Below are 17,338 nucleotides of genomic sequence, written 5' to 3' on the forward strand. Positions count from 1 at the left end.
GGTTCAGTGAGCCTGAGGACAGGATTTGCAGATGCTTAACTCAGATCTCAGCTGGTCCCACGCAGCAATGAATGCTGAGGAGTGGCAGACACCAGCAATCACAGGTACTGCAGTGGTTTGGGCTTTCAGCAGTACAGATTATTCCCAACAATCTCATATTGATTGTACAGATAAAAGGCTGTCACTGTAAAATACCTGTCTTTTACTAGCATCATCTTGATCTTAACTTATTTCAGACTATGCCACCCTGCATTCATTCAGGTGCTATTTTTATGCACAGAGAAAGCTTCACCTGTGATGAGAAATTGTAGAGCTGTCTTTCTATCATTTGACTTGGATGTACAGTAATGAGAAAGAAGAACATGGTTTCTGGAATTCAAGATGTTTGTAGAAGCAAATGGTGTAAAAATAACTGTTTATTTTCCTTAGTTTTCAAGTTTTTCCAAAGTAGACAAGATGGCATTTAAATGTCTGTAAAAATCCTTCTGGGAGTGGAACAATTGTGGGAAATAGTATTTTTCAGTGTTTGATTATGTATTATTACATTTATGAATCATAAAACAGATTGTATGTAATATTTAAATGATTTATATCTTTATTATTAAACATCTGATCGTTCCACCAAAATGTATTTCAGGAATTCAAGTTTGGAAAATCCAAACATTTGAAGCAAATCTTCGTGACTATTGTGTTTGGGGGTGTTCAGACTTTTAGGAGGAGATAGAAGTGTGCAAGGGTGCATCAGCATCGGTGTGAAAACAAAGCATGGAGATACTGATGGAACTGGTATATAGAAAAAACTAGAAATTTTAATTAACTTCTAAGTATTTTTTGACAGAAGATTTTTTTCCCTGACATGTAGTTCAATAATACTCACAGAAAGGAATCAATTATATGAAATCCAGGGAAAGATCCATTGTAAGTTAAAGAAGAAACAGAATTCCTTTTTTTTTTTTTTTTTTGACTTTTCATAATATCCTTTTTCTGTATAGTGTGATCTTTCTAAAACTTTTTATCATTTACCATGTTAAAACTAATTTCTTACATATTCACAATGCCTCACTCCCTTCCTTAGTACTCTGTTTTTCTTCCATGTGTATTGCTACCATCCTTTTCATCTTATCAGCCCACAGTTTTAAGCCTTTCTTCTTTTCATAAACATTTTTTTCTTTTAATTTGTATTCTATTTCTGCATCCCTTTTTTTCCCAGACAATTCTACTTGCAATGTAAGAAAAATAAAAGAAATATATCTGGCTTTTTACCATGATTCCCTCTCACAGAGCTGAAACGCTTCAGACTTGGTCAGTGGACCTGCAGGTTTCTGAGGCAGGCTCCTGGTTTCTTGATGGGAAGAGGAGTCTTCAGAGGCTTGTGTGAGACTAATAGAATTAGAATGACAAAAACCTTTGCATCCTGGGTACCCAATTGTCCAGCTTCACAAGTCCTGTCTTAGTTTGACAGAATAAAGTGAGGTAGGTGAATAAGGTACCTTTCAACTGAACTATTCGATTTGATTTGATTCTAAATGGAGAGGAAAAAAAAGAAGGACTGGGAGTTTTTTTAATTCAAAAAATAGAAACGGTGCCATAAAGTACTATTTCAATCCCTGATGAGATGGCTGTCTTATTTTCTTTATAACTTAGATGCTAATAAGGACACAGAAGAATGTTATTTTAGCATACCTCTAGAGAACAGGGCTAAAGTTTATTTTTTAACCCATGTAAATTTTGCTCCTTTCTAGATAACTATTGTTATTACTGTATTTTCCCAGAGCCTGTTCTGCCATCACTGATATGGTATTTTAGTCTGAAATAATTTTTAAAAGAGCTTTTAAAAACAGCTATAAAATAAAAACTTCTCTATATTTTGAAACGTCAAATGGGCAATTAAAGGAAGACTCTTCCTTTTGAAACTAAAATTATTTGTACGGAGAAATTGTATTATTTAACCATTTGTTATTTGTTTTAGTAAGTTGGAAAACTGACCTAGATACCTAAATAGTTGATTAGGATCTTTATTATGAAAGCTCACAATCTTCTGTCGTTTTGAGAACAGTTAAGACTTTGGATAACAAAATAAATAATAAATATGAGTATTCATCAGCATGATGAAAAAAAACAAACTTTAATAGTAAAGATAAAAAGAGTAAGTAGCTTAAATAAAAAGAAAAATAACTGTAACAAAACAGAGGAATGCAAAGTAGGCTATGGATATCCCTGAAAAATCATCTTTCGAAGGAGAGTCCAGCTGAGGATGAGCATTCATACCAGCAAGATAGAGAGGAATGTCAGCACACTGATGTTACTATGTGGTAAACTAGGCATACATACAAGTATGTATCCTTTATTAAAGTTTCAGTTCATGTGTTGTACATGGAGACAGGCAGGTTGTCAAGATCAGTAAATTACAATCGTATATATTATGAGAGGTTGTATGGCAGTTTAAAGTCTTTAAAAGCTAGAAGCAGAATACCTGCAGTGGAAATGAGCATTTCCAGTGATGGTATGTTGGATAATGATGGATGCAAGCTCTGCTGTTCATCTTCGTCAAAACAGCAGTCATCATATGAAATGTTGCACAAAGTGAATGCAGATGACATTATTCAAATAAAGAACAGGTGTTCTGGCAGGAGTCAGCTATAATTCATGTTACAGAATGCCTTTTGATTTGAAGGAAATCAGCATTTTTTTTTTTATTATTATTATTATTTTTTTTTTGGTGGGAAAAAGAGTCATAATCATATCTTGCCACAGGTTTCTGTGTATGTTACTAGTAACTCCGGAAATCCAGATCCATAGGCAATGGTCCTCTGTATTGTCAGTTGCAGTCTAGGTCCTTCATGCTGCTTACCGAAGGAAATTCTTCTCCCAAATAAAGAATTTTACAACTCAGTGGAGATGTACCTGAGGATTCTTGTGAACTCATACTGACATTGACTGTTTCATTCAGACACGTTTAATATGATCACTACACTGTTCAGAATAAACTGTGGTGGGGTTTGTCACAGTCATCTTTACTATAATAGATCCCAGAATAATTTGGATTGAAGGGCACCTCTCAGAGCCACTTAATTCAACCCACTGCTCAGAGCAGGACAACTGCCCAGGCAAGTTGCTGAGGGTTTTGTCCAGTCAAGTTCAGAATATTTCTGAAGATGGAGATTTCATCACTTCCCTAGGCAGCCTCTTCTCATGCGTAATCATTTTTACTGTGAAATTCTTTACAATTATGTTCAATTGGAATTTTCTTAACTGCAAGTAGAAACTTGTCTCTCATCTTTTTGCTAGGCAACTCTGAGAACAATCTGATTCTTTTTTTCTGAATAATCCTCCTATAGGTTGGCAGGCTAAAATAAAATGAGTGACTTCGTTTTACTCTCTTAAAAAAAAAAAAGCAGAGAGACTTTGATATACAGTAATAGAAACAGTTATAATAAGATAAACCAATAAAATATCTTACTATACCATACTTATTAAGGATTCTCTGCAGCTGTCCCAGATCTCAGCTAGCATGTGAAAAGATCTGCTTTGTCTCTATACTACAAAACTTGACAGCTACTGGCATGCCTCAGTCAGTTGTTATAGATGCACTCGATCTTCATGTTCCTTTGGGGAAAAGATTGCATCCTGTGCACTGCAAAATGTTGAAAGTTTAAACTCTCTTTTCCATTCATAGTAATCTTTTGCTTTCTGTCTACTTGTTCCCTAGTATAGCCTGCCTCCTCTTCATGGAATTGTGGAGTGAGGCATTACATGATGCCATGGAGGATTAATTCATGTCTTTTTTGAGATTTTTTTACTTGTATTTCCACTGTCATCATAATTCCACTGTCCAAGACATTAGACTTTCATTTTAATACTAGTATAATTTTTTCTAAGACTATAAAGACACTTGAAATGACACAGACTTGGGAATAAAGTTTATACAAACACTGTTTTTGAATTTTATCATTTATTTATTTATTAGCAAAAAGCTTTTCCTACAGGCTAGGCATGTTATAACCAACAGTATAGAAAATACTCTTTGTAGCAAAGTTCTTCGATTGACATCCCACCCTAAATAGTGTTTTATGAAAAAGCTGTTACATTAGTTTTCAATGCATCATTTGATTGTTCATCTGATCAATTATAAGATGCTGGTGTTTATACTTCCTAAGAGGGCAGTATTGACAACTTGTGAAAATGCACAGATGTCTGGCCAAAGTGGCTAACCTAAATTTACATTTTCCTCATGCTCCACTGATTCCATCAGATTTTGTTGTTCTTGTGGTCTTTAATAAAGACTATGGACCATATGGTAACACAAATAGTAACAGCGGTGGCTAACGAAGCAATTAAAAATCAGTACTTTCTGGATAAGTTGTGTTCGTTCGACAGTTGGTTTCAAAGTGTAGTGCAAAAATCTCTGTATGCCAGTCCTAGATGATGGCACTGTCATTCTTCTGACATGCTGCATGATATGCTGTAAGATACCTTTACGTGCCAGTATAAAGCTGCATGGTTCTAGCTGTATCATGTAGATAGATGCCTAAACTGTTGGACAAGGTGATTAACCATAACCCGTAACCTTCTCTTGTAAGGGCTGCTGAGTGCACTCTCCTAGGCATGGTGTTTCTTCTGAATTGTGCGTGGAAAGAATCTCGCCAAGAGCAGCCCCTGCTGTAGTCTAAAATCCACATTTCTAGGAAGAGAGACAGACAAAAGGTTGCCTGCAGCTTGCAACCACTGGGAAGGTGGAAATGCTCTGCCAATCAGTGTGAAGTGGGGGTTGTGTGAGCAGAAGTGTCAATCTCAGCACGTGGCAGAACGCCAAATGCATGTACCTGAAGTTGTTGAAGCTCTGGGAATGGAGAGGCAGAGAGTGCGAGCTGAGAAAATCCATATCCATGCTCTATCCTCATCTTTGTTGAGGAGACAACTTCCTGGGGGATTTCAAATATCCCTCTCCATGCACCATCTTTCATTCCTTTCGAATATACAGCAACTGGCAGGATGTCTGCATTTTATTGTACATTTCACTGGGTCTCACGTTCTCGCAGGATCTGTTTCTTCGATCATTTCTTATCTCCTAACTTCCTTGTGGTAGCTTGAAGAGTTGCTGAAAAAAGATAAGATATGGCTGTTATTTTAAGTACTTATCTTCTTTTTCCTTCTTGTATCAGGCTTTTTCTTCCCTTGCATCCATGTTTGCAGACTTCTCTTTTAACTCTTAATATTGAACTGTTTTGTTCTTCCTTTTCCCTATGTTTCCCAAGGGCTTGGATGGCAAACTGCTGTTACTGCCACTGTTGACCAAGACTGGCTTTTATTTTCTATTGTGGATAGAAAATATTGTGGATCCATCTATGGATGGAACATCTTCCAAATATATCCATTTATGTCAATGCATGTGGCATGCTTCAAGCACATTCTCCTTCTTAAATCCCTTTAGTACATTGTTCATTGGGGTAATAATATTTTTCCTAATGAAAGATCTTTTTCTGCAAGTGCTGGTCTTGTACGTTAACAACTTGGTAATAATGACAAAATGGGCAGGCATTACAGGGGATATAAAAGCTTGCTAAAAACCTAACTAACAAAAATAAGGGCTGTAATTGAATTCTCACACTGCCCATTAAGCTCCAGTCATGCCACATCATATGAATGAATGGAGACATAAAAGACCTTTCTAAAGAGAAACTTTTCTGTCAAGTCATTGTGCTCTGTAAGAGTCTAGAAAGCTTTTTTTTTTTTTTTTTTTTTTTTTTTTTAAATGTCAGGAGCTATTTCATACCTAAAAGACAAGTACTTGATCATATAATTTTCCAAAGTGCATTTAAAAGTATCTATTATTTTTGAAACTTTATTAAAACTATAGGATTGTTTTCAGCTACCTTTCAGTAGATAGGCATATATAATAAGATGTTTTTGTTTGTTTTAGGGCAATATGCTTAAAATGAGGGTGGCCATTCATCTTTTTTCCCAAGGGCAAAAGATTTCAAAAAAATAATTTTAAACCTGTTGGAAATAAATCTCTTATTAAAAGTTTTGAATTTCAGTAGCTGTTAAAAGCAGCATTACATCTCTGGACACTAGCTAATCTATATAGTTTATATACTATAATCTATACAAGTATTGACATGTTGTTCTTTTATATGGTGCCTGCATTTGTTATGTTTGAAAGTTTATACCAGATCTGTTTTTCAACCTATTATTGTCTAGAATCGTTCTTGGAGTTCTTGAAAGCTTCTGCCTCACTGGTCTTTATTTCAGTAGTGATTACTGAGACCTTTTAAGACCCTCCTCCCCCCATGTATAGCTAGCTACATGTTCTTTTTCTGCACAGATGCATCTGCATCTTAGGCTGGAGCAAAAGTATTTCTGCTTCTTTGTATCATTAACAACTTCTTCTGCAGTGCAGTTGTTTGCCTCAGTGCACAGAACATGATACTGTTCCAAAATAAAGACATAAAGCCCCTGTCCCCGAGCTGCACATGCTGATAAGGTATAAAGTTGGTGGTCACGGTCTGGCTCTCCTGCAGAGTAAATGCTACTCCATGAGAGGGGTGGTGACTGAGACAGTCGAATCAAGCACCTAAATATTGCTTCTAACCAAAAATTTAAATTCTGTCCTTCCGCTGTTGCAGCTATTGGAGTTTAATCCATAGAAATCTCCTTTTGTACCTAGCTAGCAGTCTTGGTGGTTGTAAATATTAGTCTTTCACAGAAGGAAAGTAGGCTGCTTTTTTAAATGCAGTTCAGTTGTCTTTGAATGTACGTAAACCAGTTCAGTCAGCACCTGTATTCTTCTATGTTTTTGTTCATTGGAACAAGACAAAACTTCTACTTGGGCATGTGTGATTAGGCATTATGGATTGCCTTTATTACTGTTTTTTTAAATTCTGTATAATGGAGAAGAGTTGAGACCTTTGACAAGGTAAGAGTTAGAACAGTTGATTGAAGTAATTCAGTCTGAACCATGACACCCATGCAGGTATGCCATTAAGGACAATGAGATAAGTTTTCTGTGGTAAAAGGAATGCTGACTAATTTGGAAGTTGTTTTCATAGATCTGAAGATAACACAGCTGAAGCTATGACTGGATAACATCGCTTAGGGATAAATGAAAGGGAACTATTTAAACAAATCATTTTTTATAATAAAAATAATACTTGAACAACAGGAACAAATTTGTGAAAAATTAAAAGAAGAATCTTCTACCTTGGAAGCAAGGAAATAATCTTCTATATGGGAACTGTTGTTAGCTCCAGAGCATCAACAAAAAAGCCTCACTAGTTTCATTTTTTTTTTTATATATTTTTGTTGTTGTTTTTTCGTAAGGAACATTTTCATTTAAAAATGGAAATAACCAAAATAGCATGAACATAGAACAAGCTTTTTGTTTTTTAAAGATATTTTTACCTGTTTGCTTAAATTTCAAGCACCGTATAATGCAACATTTTTATGAAATAGATTGGTTATCAATCCATGTCCTTGAAACACGTATTATTGTAGTGCTATATTAATTGTTTAAAATACAAATCCTATTACTCCTATATTTAGAAAAATTGTAGTCCTAGTTGGACTTCGGCAGTGAGTATTTCTGTGTTTCCTTCTAAAAGATTCCTTTATTGCAAGTTTTATTAGAAAATATATGTGTTATAAAATTTGGACTACACATTGACAGTAGAACATTTAAGCATTACAAAAATGAAAATGGTAGTAGCCTTTTCAGTTTTGCAATTTGTCATTCAAAGAGAAAATAATTTTCTAAACTTCATATTCTTCCACAGTAAATTAAGTCAAAATGAAACAGCCAGCTTACCCAATCAAAGATCTGCTGGCCATGCAAGCAGGTAAAACCTCCTGTCGAACACTTAGTGGGTAAATCTGCCTTCTCTTCCTGTCGCTGGTACTTTGCAAAAGCCTGATGCTAGAGCTGTCATACCCAAGTTGTTCATCCAATTCTTGAACTTAATATAGGTATAACAGAGCCAGTATCACTTTGAGGAACATATAATAGAATCCTCAACAACTTGCAACAATAAAAGGTCCCAGAAAAACAGTAATAGTTCATGTTGGTATCCTGATCGGTTTTAGTAATTACATTGTCTGTTCAAGTGCATCCTGAAGTTCCATGTAGGGCACTTAACGCTTTCTCTTGTTGCCTAGAAGCAAAATGAAACAAAAATCCCTACTATGCACTGTGCTATAGGAGGTACATAATTGTTGAAGGAGTTGATCATTACAGTGTACACACTTAGTACTTTGGAAACCTTTAAAATGAAGGATTAAATAAATTCTAGATTGTATTAAAGTGTATAATTAGCAAAACAAAATGCTAGTTAAGAAGCATAGAAGTATTAATTTTCAGCTTTTCATCAAAATAATTATCAGACTGATGATTATTAACGCTTTCTAATGATTTTTTTCTTGCCTATAATGAAATAAAATGACACAGCTATTGTACAGTCAAGTGTAGCTTTTTTCTTTTTTTTTTTTAACTGATAATGATGGTTGCCTTACTTTAGCCCCAAGTTACAAATAAATGTCTGAAAATAAAAAAGATGCATAACATCTGCAGACAACTAAAAAATGAAAAAAAAAATGTTTGTCTGTTTGAGGCACAAACACTGTGTTTTAATCTGCTTATGTTCATGAAATTGTCAGTAATATCACAAATAAAACTTTATTTTCCTGACAAATACTGCAATTCAGTTTTGGCATGAAGTTCCAGGGTAGAATTTTCTTTCATAATTGCTTGCAAAGCTAGTATGGGTTTCTGTCCAAATTTTGCTGTCATGAAATTTTTAATTTATTAAAAATGAGTTCTGAGTTCAGAACTGAGTCAGACCTAACATCTACTGAGTACAGTATCTTTTCTCCAACAGTAGCTGTTGGTGATAGCTTGGAAAGCTGATAAGGCAAGAATATGTGGTACTTCTTTTAGAAGTTTTCCTGCCTCAAGTTATTCCTGTGCAGAATATGGTTTTGCATATTTGTCTAATTTCCCCATGAATATGTGTAGACTTTGAACATCCAGATTTCTTTTTTCCCACCAAACATTGCACAAAGAATCACTTTTGTTTGTTTTGTTTTAAACCTTGTTCCTCTTAATATCATTTGATGATGTTTTAGCAAACTATTTGATACCATTTCCCACAGCATTCTCAGTACAGATACACTGTTCACTGGGTAAATTTTGTCTGGGTGGCCAGTCCAAAAGGGTCATCGTGAATGGTGTTAAATCCTGTTGGTGGCTGGTCACAGCTGGTGTTCCATCAACCTTACTGGCCTTCTCTGAACCTTTTTGAGCAGTTTTAGGTATGAGGGGACCAGAATAGTCCAATGTGGACTATATCCACGTAGATATGGACTATATGTGGACTAGTCCAATAGTTCAATATGGGGTGAACTTTAGATTTTTACATTGCTGTAATAATGTTCTTTGCTTGGTCTGTGTTCTTTTGCTAAGACTTCCAAAAACATAAAAAAAAAATAATTTGTGCTTTTGACCACTACTGAACAATAAACTGATGATGTCTTACAGTCATGGAATGGCTTGGGTTGGAAGGGACCTTAAGGATCATCTAATTGCAACCCCTCTGCCATGGGCAGGGACACCTCCCACCAGACCAGGTTGCCCAAAGCCCCATCCAGCCTGGCCTTGAACACTTCCAGGGATGGGGCATCCACAGCTTCTCTGGGCAACCCATTCCAGTGCCTCACCACACTTACAGTAAAGGATTTCTTCCTTATATCTGATCTAAGTCTACCCTCTTTTAGTGTAAAACCACTCACCCTTGTCCTGTTGCTACACTCCCTGATAAAGAGTCTCTCCCTTGCACTTTAACGCTAAGGTCTTGTTAGACCTTAGTGGTCTCTGTATTAGAAACAGCTCATTCAGAATCAATTGTAATTTGCATTACATTATGTAATAATGTACATGGGAAATGTACTTAATAATGTATATGGGAAAATTAATTTCTCTCTAGCATTTATCTACTATAGTATTGTACTGCTGTCTTGTTGCCTGATGACTGTTTAATAAGATCTGCAAATATTTTCAGTTCACTCATCCTTCCTACCTCAGTAAGCAGTGAAGATAATCTCATTGCTCATACCTTTAATTAATTATATATGTATATATGTATATATCTTTGTGAGTAATTTAAATACTACAGGTTACAATATAGACTGCAGTGGAACTTCACTGGTGACCTTCCTCCATTGTGAGAATTACTCATTTAATCCATCTATTTGTTTTCTATCTACTTTTTAACTAATTTTAGTTAGCAGTATATCTTTGCAAGGCTTTTCACTATGGTTCCTTTGTTTCCTTAAAAGTAGTCTTTGTCAAAAGTCTTTGAATAATTTAAGCTTATTTTATATTTTCAATAAAAAATCTGTCATGCTTGTTGACCACGTCAGAGATTCCTGGTAGATTCGGAAGGCATTGTTCTTTAAAAAAAGTGCTTTCTCTTTTTCAAGGTAGATTCAAGTGTCTAGCAATTCTGTTCTTTGTTACATTTTCCTCTTACTGTCTGTAGATACATACACTTCTTTTCCTACAGTTCTAATTTGTATAGTGCAGGCCTTAAGTTTAAACCTTAATTGAAACATATTATGAAAAAAAAAAATAAAGGAATTTTACTTGTAGTGTTGTAGTCTTTGAATATCAAGGCTTTCTTGAGAAGTAACTCAAGTTAGCACTCCAGTGCTATTACTTCGTTTCATCCTTGAGTTCCTTTAAGATCAGGGTGAATGCTATCTGACCCTGGTGATTTGCTACTGTTATTTAGTCAATTTGCTTCTAAAGTGATTTCAAATTAAGACAGATCCATACATCCTTTGTGCTACAAAAAATGTTGGAGGAACATTTCTAGTTTCTTTCACAGTGAAACCTAATGAAAAGTGTTTATTTATCTTCCCTTCAATACCCTTCTTTCCTCTGAGTATGCCTTGATCATAAATTGTTCCTGTGGTTTCTTTGGCAGACCTCCTGCTCCTGATAGATTTGAAGATTTATTAGTAATTGTGGTTCTTTTCGGCAGTTGTTGAAACTCTCTTTACTGTTGCTGCCCAATTCAGTTTTTAAATTTATTTGCTTAAGTTCCTTTTTCTCATTTTCTTTTTAAACATGATGTCCGCCACTCTTTACATCTAATGACCTCCTGTTTAGCCAAGTTGTTTTCCTTTTTTTCTTAGCTAAGCCTTTCTAATAAGTGGCATTCAGTGGATCTGTGCTTTCAGTGTGGTAGCCTTAAAAACTCCTCACGCTGCCTATGGAGTTTTAATTTTCTTAGCTGGCTCCCCTTTATTCTTCCTTTCAACAACCTTCCTGACTTTTGAATAGTTCATTTTTGGGGATCACAGTGGTATAAATGTTGAATAAAAAGTGCATAGCGGTTACCATTACAGAGTACCTTTTCATATGTAAAGGTTTTAACTAATTCCCAGCTAATGCATTCTCAAGGCAGCCAAACATCTGCATGTAATTTCCTTTGCCTTCTTGCTTTCCAGCAGCTGGTGGACATTGACATTCTCACTGATTTCTGTTCCTTTGTGAAAATTTCAGGTTAGTTTCATTGCATGTCCCTGGAATCAAAGATCTGATGGAAACATTATTCTACCACCTCTATACGTGAACGTCAATTATTTTGTTTAGATTACATTTGTTATACAATATGTGTGCAGACAGTTCTGTTTTCATACAGATCTTCTTAACCATACTGAAACATGTCAGTTGGATATGTAATCCACATTTGTGTAACAGATTAGGGTGTAATACAAACGAGTATTGATAATGTCATCAGTTAGTCTTGTCCTTCCCAGTTCTGCACAGCTGACAGCTTGAGGGGAAAAGCAGAGGTAAACAGGTAGAATTACCTGTATGGTAATCCATATTCAGGAGTTCTGCTACCAGTAGTCAATCAAGAGCACAGCCAGCACAATCTGCTTTGGCAGATAGTGTTGTTAGCTGGCAGTAGAGATGCATCATCATTTAGAACATATTAAGAGAAAAATCTTTCATGTTATTTGGACCAAGGACTTTGCTCATTCTGTAACAGCTGCCAGAATTTCATATACTTTTCTATCAGAATTTAAATAACATATAATACTCACTAATATGAATTTTATCTTACATGTATGTTTTTTGCTGTACATGACTACCAATTTTGTAGGGGTATGTTAGAAATACTTTAATTTAAATCTGTGCATGTAGTTCATGTACATTGATAACTTTTTTTTTTTTCCTCCCTGTTTATTTACTGTAAATGAGTTTCATAATAGAGAGGGGTGCTGTTTGGTTTGAATTAAAAGTGGAAAAAAAGCTTCCAGAATTTTGAGTTACAAGGTGGGGAAGAACAAAAGCAAAGAAGGGTCCTGAGAAGGGAACAGAACCACAACAGAAGTGAGAGGGGGCAGGGAGAAGTGGTCAAATGGAAAATAATAATTACTCTAACATGTTTGCCTACAAAACCTGATAATTAATTTGATAGTGTCTTGCTTTCTGCAGGTATCTAAAGGTGAATCCCTCCTAATTTACTTACAGATTTTTTTTCTTAAGCAGTGGGCATCTACACTATGAATTTAAGGGTCCAAACAACTGACTGAATGGAAACCAACCTGTAGTGAACCATGTGAATTTGTGGGCTTTCCCCCCCACCCCCACCCCCTTTTTTTTTTTTATTTTAATTTCTGCCTTTAAAACAAAGTTGCAAAGTCAAGTATTAGAAAATTACAATTATATAAGCTGCTGTCTTTTGAGCCTTGGCCCTGTGTTGGTTTTTTAATATTGGAAGACATGCAGTGAAGAGTAGTCCCAACACCTCATGAATGATTCTTCTCTGGAAATAAAGGTGCCGTGTGGTCCTAGCTGTGTCATATACATCATACTTCACACTGCTGATCAGGAATTAGGTGCTTCTCATCTGATATAAAACTAAAATGTGCTCAAGTGCTGAACATTCAAAGCTGAGATTGCAGTTTATCCACAAGACATTTCAAACAGATAAAGTTCATACGAAAATTAAATACTTAAAAAAGGATTCAGGCATTTCAAATCAGTAAAACAATTCATTGACCCTAAATCTTTGTATGTCTGCATTACTTCTCTGTAGAAAGAGCATACTTGTGGCAGGCTGTGAAACTAATTTCACTGATGTGGAAAAAACTAAACACTGTTCTGGTTACTGCCATAAAAAATCCCATCGGGTATTTTAGTAATCCTACAGTTAGAGCTAATTTAAATCTTTGTTCGTGAAATAATGTGACAAATTATGCTTTAAATAGAGATAAAAGAAGAAATATCTGTGCATTGGAAAGTCTCAAGATCATACTACTATTTTAAAGTGTTTTCATTGTTGTTTTTGTTTGTTTGGTTGGTTGTTTTTTAAATCCAGTTAAGATGCATCATGCCACAAAAGTTTAAAATCATGTCTTGTGTCTGTAGCCTGAATGTGTCTGTTTTGAACTTTAAGTCATTTAAATTTTTATTGTGTCAGTCTGTGTGATTTGGTCATCTTCTGCCAAGGAAGATGCTTTAAGCCTGTGCTTGATCATCCCTGAAAAGTGCTTTGAAAAGCTAAATATATTTCACTCCTGGTATTTGTTGCATTTCTAGATGAATGTCTCAAAGTACTGGTGGCTCTTGCCTGCTACCACTGCAATTTATTTGGATTATTTTGAAAATGGACGTATCAGCACTGGCTGTATTATTTCAACTGTGTGGATATCTTGACAGAGAAATAATTTATAGTCTCTCTACTCCTACTTAATAGTCTTTTGATGATATAAAATTATGCTAGTGCTTTTGGCCATAGCTTTATGCAGGGAAGTTGTTTTTTCGTGTACTGAGCATGACAGTTGAATGCTTTTCCCTATTTGTTTGAACTGTTTTCCAGCTTACCAGAATGACCTTGAATTGCTGTATACTCAGGCTCTGTTTTGTTCATAATTACTTTCTCACAACTGTTGTGTCACTTACAAGCATCATTGTAATTAATTGAGGTTTTCTTCAGATCATTGATTTTTTATATATATATATATTTAAAACAAGTACTGTCATTACTTCACCAGATGTCAATAAAAAGTAACTTTATCTTAATTACATTTTGATTTGAAATATTTTTGTCAACTTAAATATGTAAATAAAAATAATAAAAATATAATAATAGAGTAAAAATATAGCATACTATTTCATATATTTTATGTTTTTAATCAAGTTTTTATGTGTTATCAGATTCCTTCATTTTAAGGGTTGTTACAACACTGGTACTCTGTCATCAGTTTCATTTGAAAATATATTTTCCACATTATTCCCCCTTAAAATTACTTACCTTTAATTTTTTATGAAGTAGGTTACATTTATTCCATAATGGAATGGGTTATTTATTGTCAGATCTAGTATTATCTGACCTTTAAGCATTGGGATATAGTGAAGATTCACAGCTGTATTTATAATTTTTCAGTATTGGTCCAATATTATATTTCTTCTAATTTTCTGGAATTGGACACTATTACATTTTTAAAAATTCAAAATCGGTAACAAAAATCTATATACAGAAAACGGAATGTGGTGTTTGGTCTTATATAACTATTGGTTGCAATCATAGTGAACTATATGTGATCATAGAATTGAATAAATTTGTGTAAATGGTCTTGGTTATGATACTGCTCAGCTTACGACATTTTAATTTGCAATATGAACGTCTTCAAATGTAGGAGATTTTTGCGTTTTTGCAAGTAGCTCTAATTTTAAAAGCTGTTTTGTAAGAAACTTTTAGGTACATACTTAATAATTTCTCTGAAAGCGTTCTTCAACAGGAATATTTGAAGCTCTGTAATGAGCTATGCTATGATCTATGAAAACACAAATGCCAAACTTATAAAAATATATTATGCAAATAGAGTGCTTTGTAGAGCTATAAACTAATTTATAGAATCAGTATTATCATGTGAAATGTATCTACTGTATAAAAATAGGAATGTTAGTTATAGTTGAGTGGACGCAATAGCATTACGTAGTACCTTGTTCGTCTTTTATAAAAAGGCCAAGGCTATCTATGTAGTGTACGTGTATTTCAAGCCCAATAATGCTCAAGCAATCAAGCCATTAAAGCATTTATTCCATCATTCTTATGTGATGGGATAGATTGTGATAATTAGTTTACAGGTTGTGAGTATAAGTGGAAAGAAACACAGTAATTAAACAGGATTTATGTCATAGAAAATGACTGTTCTGACCATGAAGGCAGAAACATGTATTCTAATTCAGATTGGATCTGAACTTTCTTAGTGCATTTGAATATTTTGATTGAAAGTTTTGAGTCAGTTCAAAATGAAGAAGTGTACCAATAAAGCAATTTAAAGTAGTGCAGATTTCAATAAAGCTGTATTATCTGGTCTGAGATTGAAACATACACAACTTTTGATTTAAATCAGATACTATATGTCAACACTTAAATTAGTTGTCCATTTTTAGCACAGACTGCTGTGGTATAATGTTCATGGTAACAGAAGAAAAAAATTTTGGAAATGTGTGAAAGTTATCTTTTTTTTTTCTTTTTTTTTTTTTTCCTTTCCCATATGCTTTTGTTTTACCTTCCTAAAATGAGACTGAAATCAATGATGCATTGTATTCCCTCTTTCCCTGAGTTAGCATAAATCTAAGTATGGCAAGGTGGGTTTTAGAAAAAAGAAAAAGCTAAAAATACCTTGTTAATATGTGTTTATCGGCTTCAGTATTAAAATCAAAAAATCCATTTATCAGAATTAGAGAAATCATAAAATATCTGATCAGTAGGTATCCATATAATGTAATCTTGTCATTCTGTACATCAGAAATCATATAAAAAAAAAAAAAAACCATTTAATCTTACATGTTCACGAATTACAGTTCCAGTTCTTGAACAGTGGCATTATATACACTATTGTTCAGCATGTTGCAAAACAGTTCTCACCAACTCTGTGATTAGTGTCAATGAATGAATTGATATCATTGTGTTGTCAGGCACCAAGATTTGCACATTAAAGCAATGCCAAATTCAGTGTACTATTAAACATATGATAGGTTGATATGGAAAAGTATTGATAAATGTTTATCTTCTTTATGCAGTTAAACATGAAACGCAAGAAAATAACCATTTGAAGTGGACAATCATAAAAAGTCTTTTAGCATATGCTGCAAAAAAAATGGCATATGGCTGAAGATATGGATTAGAAGACATTGGTATTTGCGATTGAAATATGAAAACAAATATAATGTGTATACCCGGTAGCAACTAAAGAAGATAAATCAGCTATGAAAATGTGCAACCCAAAGCTGTTCATATAGTTTTCTTGTGAAAACATTTGTCAAAACAAAGAGAAAGCGTGTAAAAGTTTGTTTTTAGGAAGAGTATCACATCAGTGGTAATAAATAATAATAAGTCTGCATGCAGAATTCATACAAAAGTTCTGTTCTCTGTGTTAAGGAGAGTGCCTATATATAAGTGCCTATAAATCAGTGTTGAATGATACTTCAAAACAGAACTTGAATGTTTAGTTTCCAGGGTACCTTTGAAAATCATAATTTTTTTGAGTAGAATGAACTCTAAAGCATCTTCGGTACTTATTCAGATATTGTGTTTTCACCTAAATGTATTTTTTCTACAATTTTTTAAAGCACAGAACTGTTACACTTCGTAGACAACCAGTTGGTGGCTTGGGCTTAAGCATAAAGGTATCAATAACTTCTTATTTCTTCTTTTAATTTTCAGTATGACTGGTTCACTTCAGCCTTAATTGAGATCTCATGATTATTATGCATCTTTTACAGGGTGGTGCTGAGCACAAAGTGCCTGTCGTCATATCAAAAATGTTTAAAGACCAAGCAGGTAAAATATATATTTATGTTATTTAAATATATAGTACTGTATTGTACATGATTTTAAAAAAAAATTAAATGTTCTTTAAACTCAGAATTAATTCTAGTTAATTCTTTCAGTATCACACGGTCTTTAAGCCTTTCTGTAAATGTCCAAGTGATCCACGTGCCTTTGTATTGAATTTAAAATCTATAATCTTTTAAAGTCTTTAGGACCTTCACTTGAAGTTTTACTGTTAAGTAATAGTTTCACAAAAAAAAAATTTACTGCAGTAAGACAGTTGTGTTTTAAACAAAGCCCTGAACATTACTTGTGAAAACAAAACTATGATACAAGATACCTATTGATGCACTTAAGTTCAATAACGCAAAGGATAAAAAATATATAAACGGATATATAAACCAAACATATCTTTTCCTTGCACAGTAATTCATCATACAGCATGACTGACTTTGCCTAGTTGCAGAGAGTGATTCGTAATGTTTGTT

General features: G+C 34.2%; 1 protein-coding gene across 7 annotated transcripts in view; it reads left to right on the plus strand.

Annotated features, from left to right (window-relative positions):
* Positions 1–17,338, plus strand: part of SNTG2 (syntrophin gamma 2) — a 291,451-nt gene that overhangs the window by 136,502 nt on the left and 137,611 nt on the right. For 5 of the 7 annotated variants that reach the window (XM_084512370.1, XM_084512371.1, XM_084512376.1 and 2 more), the window contains exons 3-4: positions 16,649–16,705; positions 16,802–16,859. In XM_084512370.1, coding sequence (XP_084368496.1) covers positions 16,649–16,705; positions 16,802–16,859 — 115 coding nt within the window. The remainder of the gene's footprint in view (positions 1–16,648; positions 16,706–16,801; positions 16,860–17,338) is intronic. The other 2 variants (XM_084512375.1, XM_084512373.1) reach the window with 2 other exon arrangements.

The sequence above is a fragment of the Aythya ferina genome (assembly GCF_964211825.1).
Source record: "Aythya ferina genome assembly, chromosome: 3".
Classification (NCBI taxonomy): Eukaryota; Metazoa; Chordata; class Aves; order Anseriformes; family Anatidae; genus Aythya; species Aythya ferina.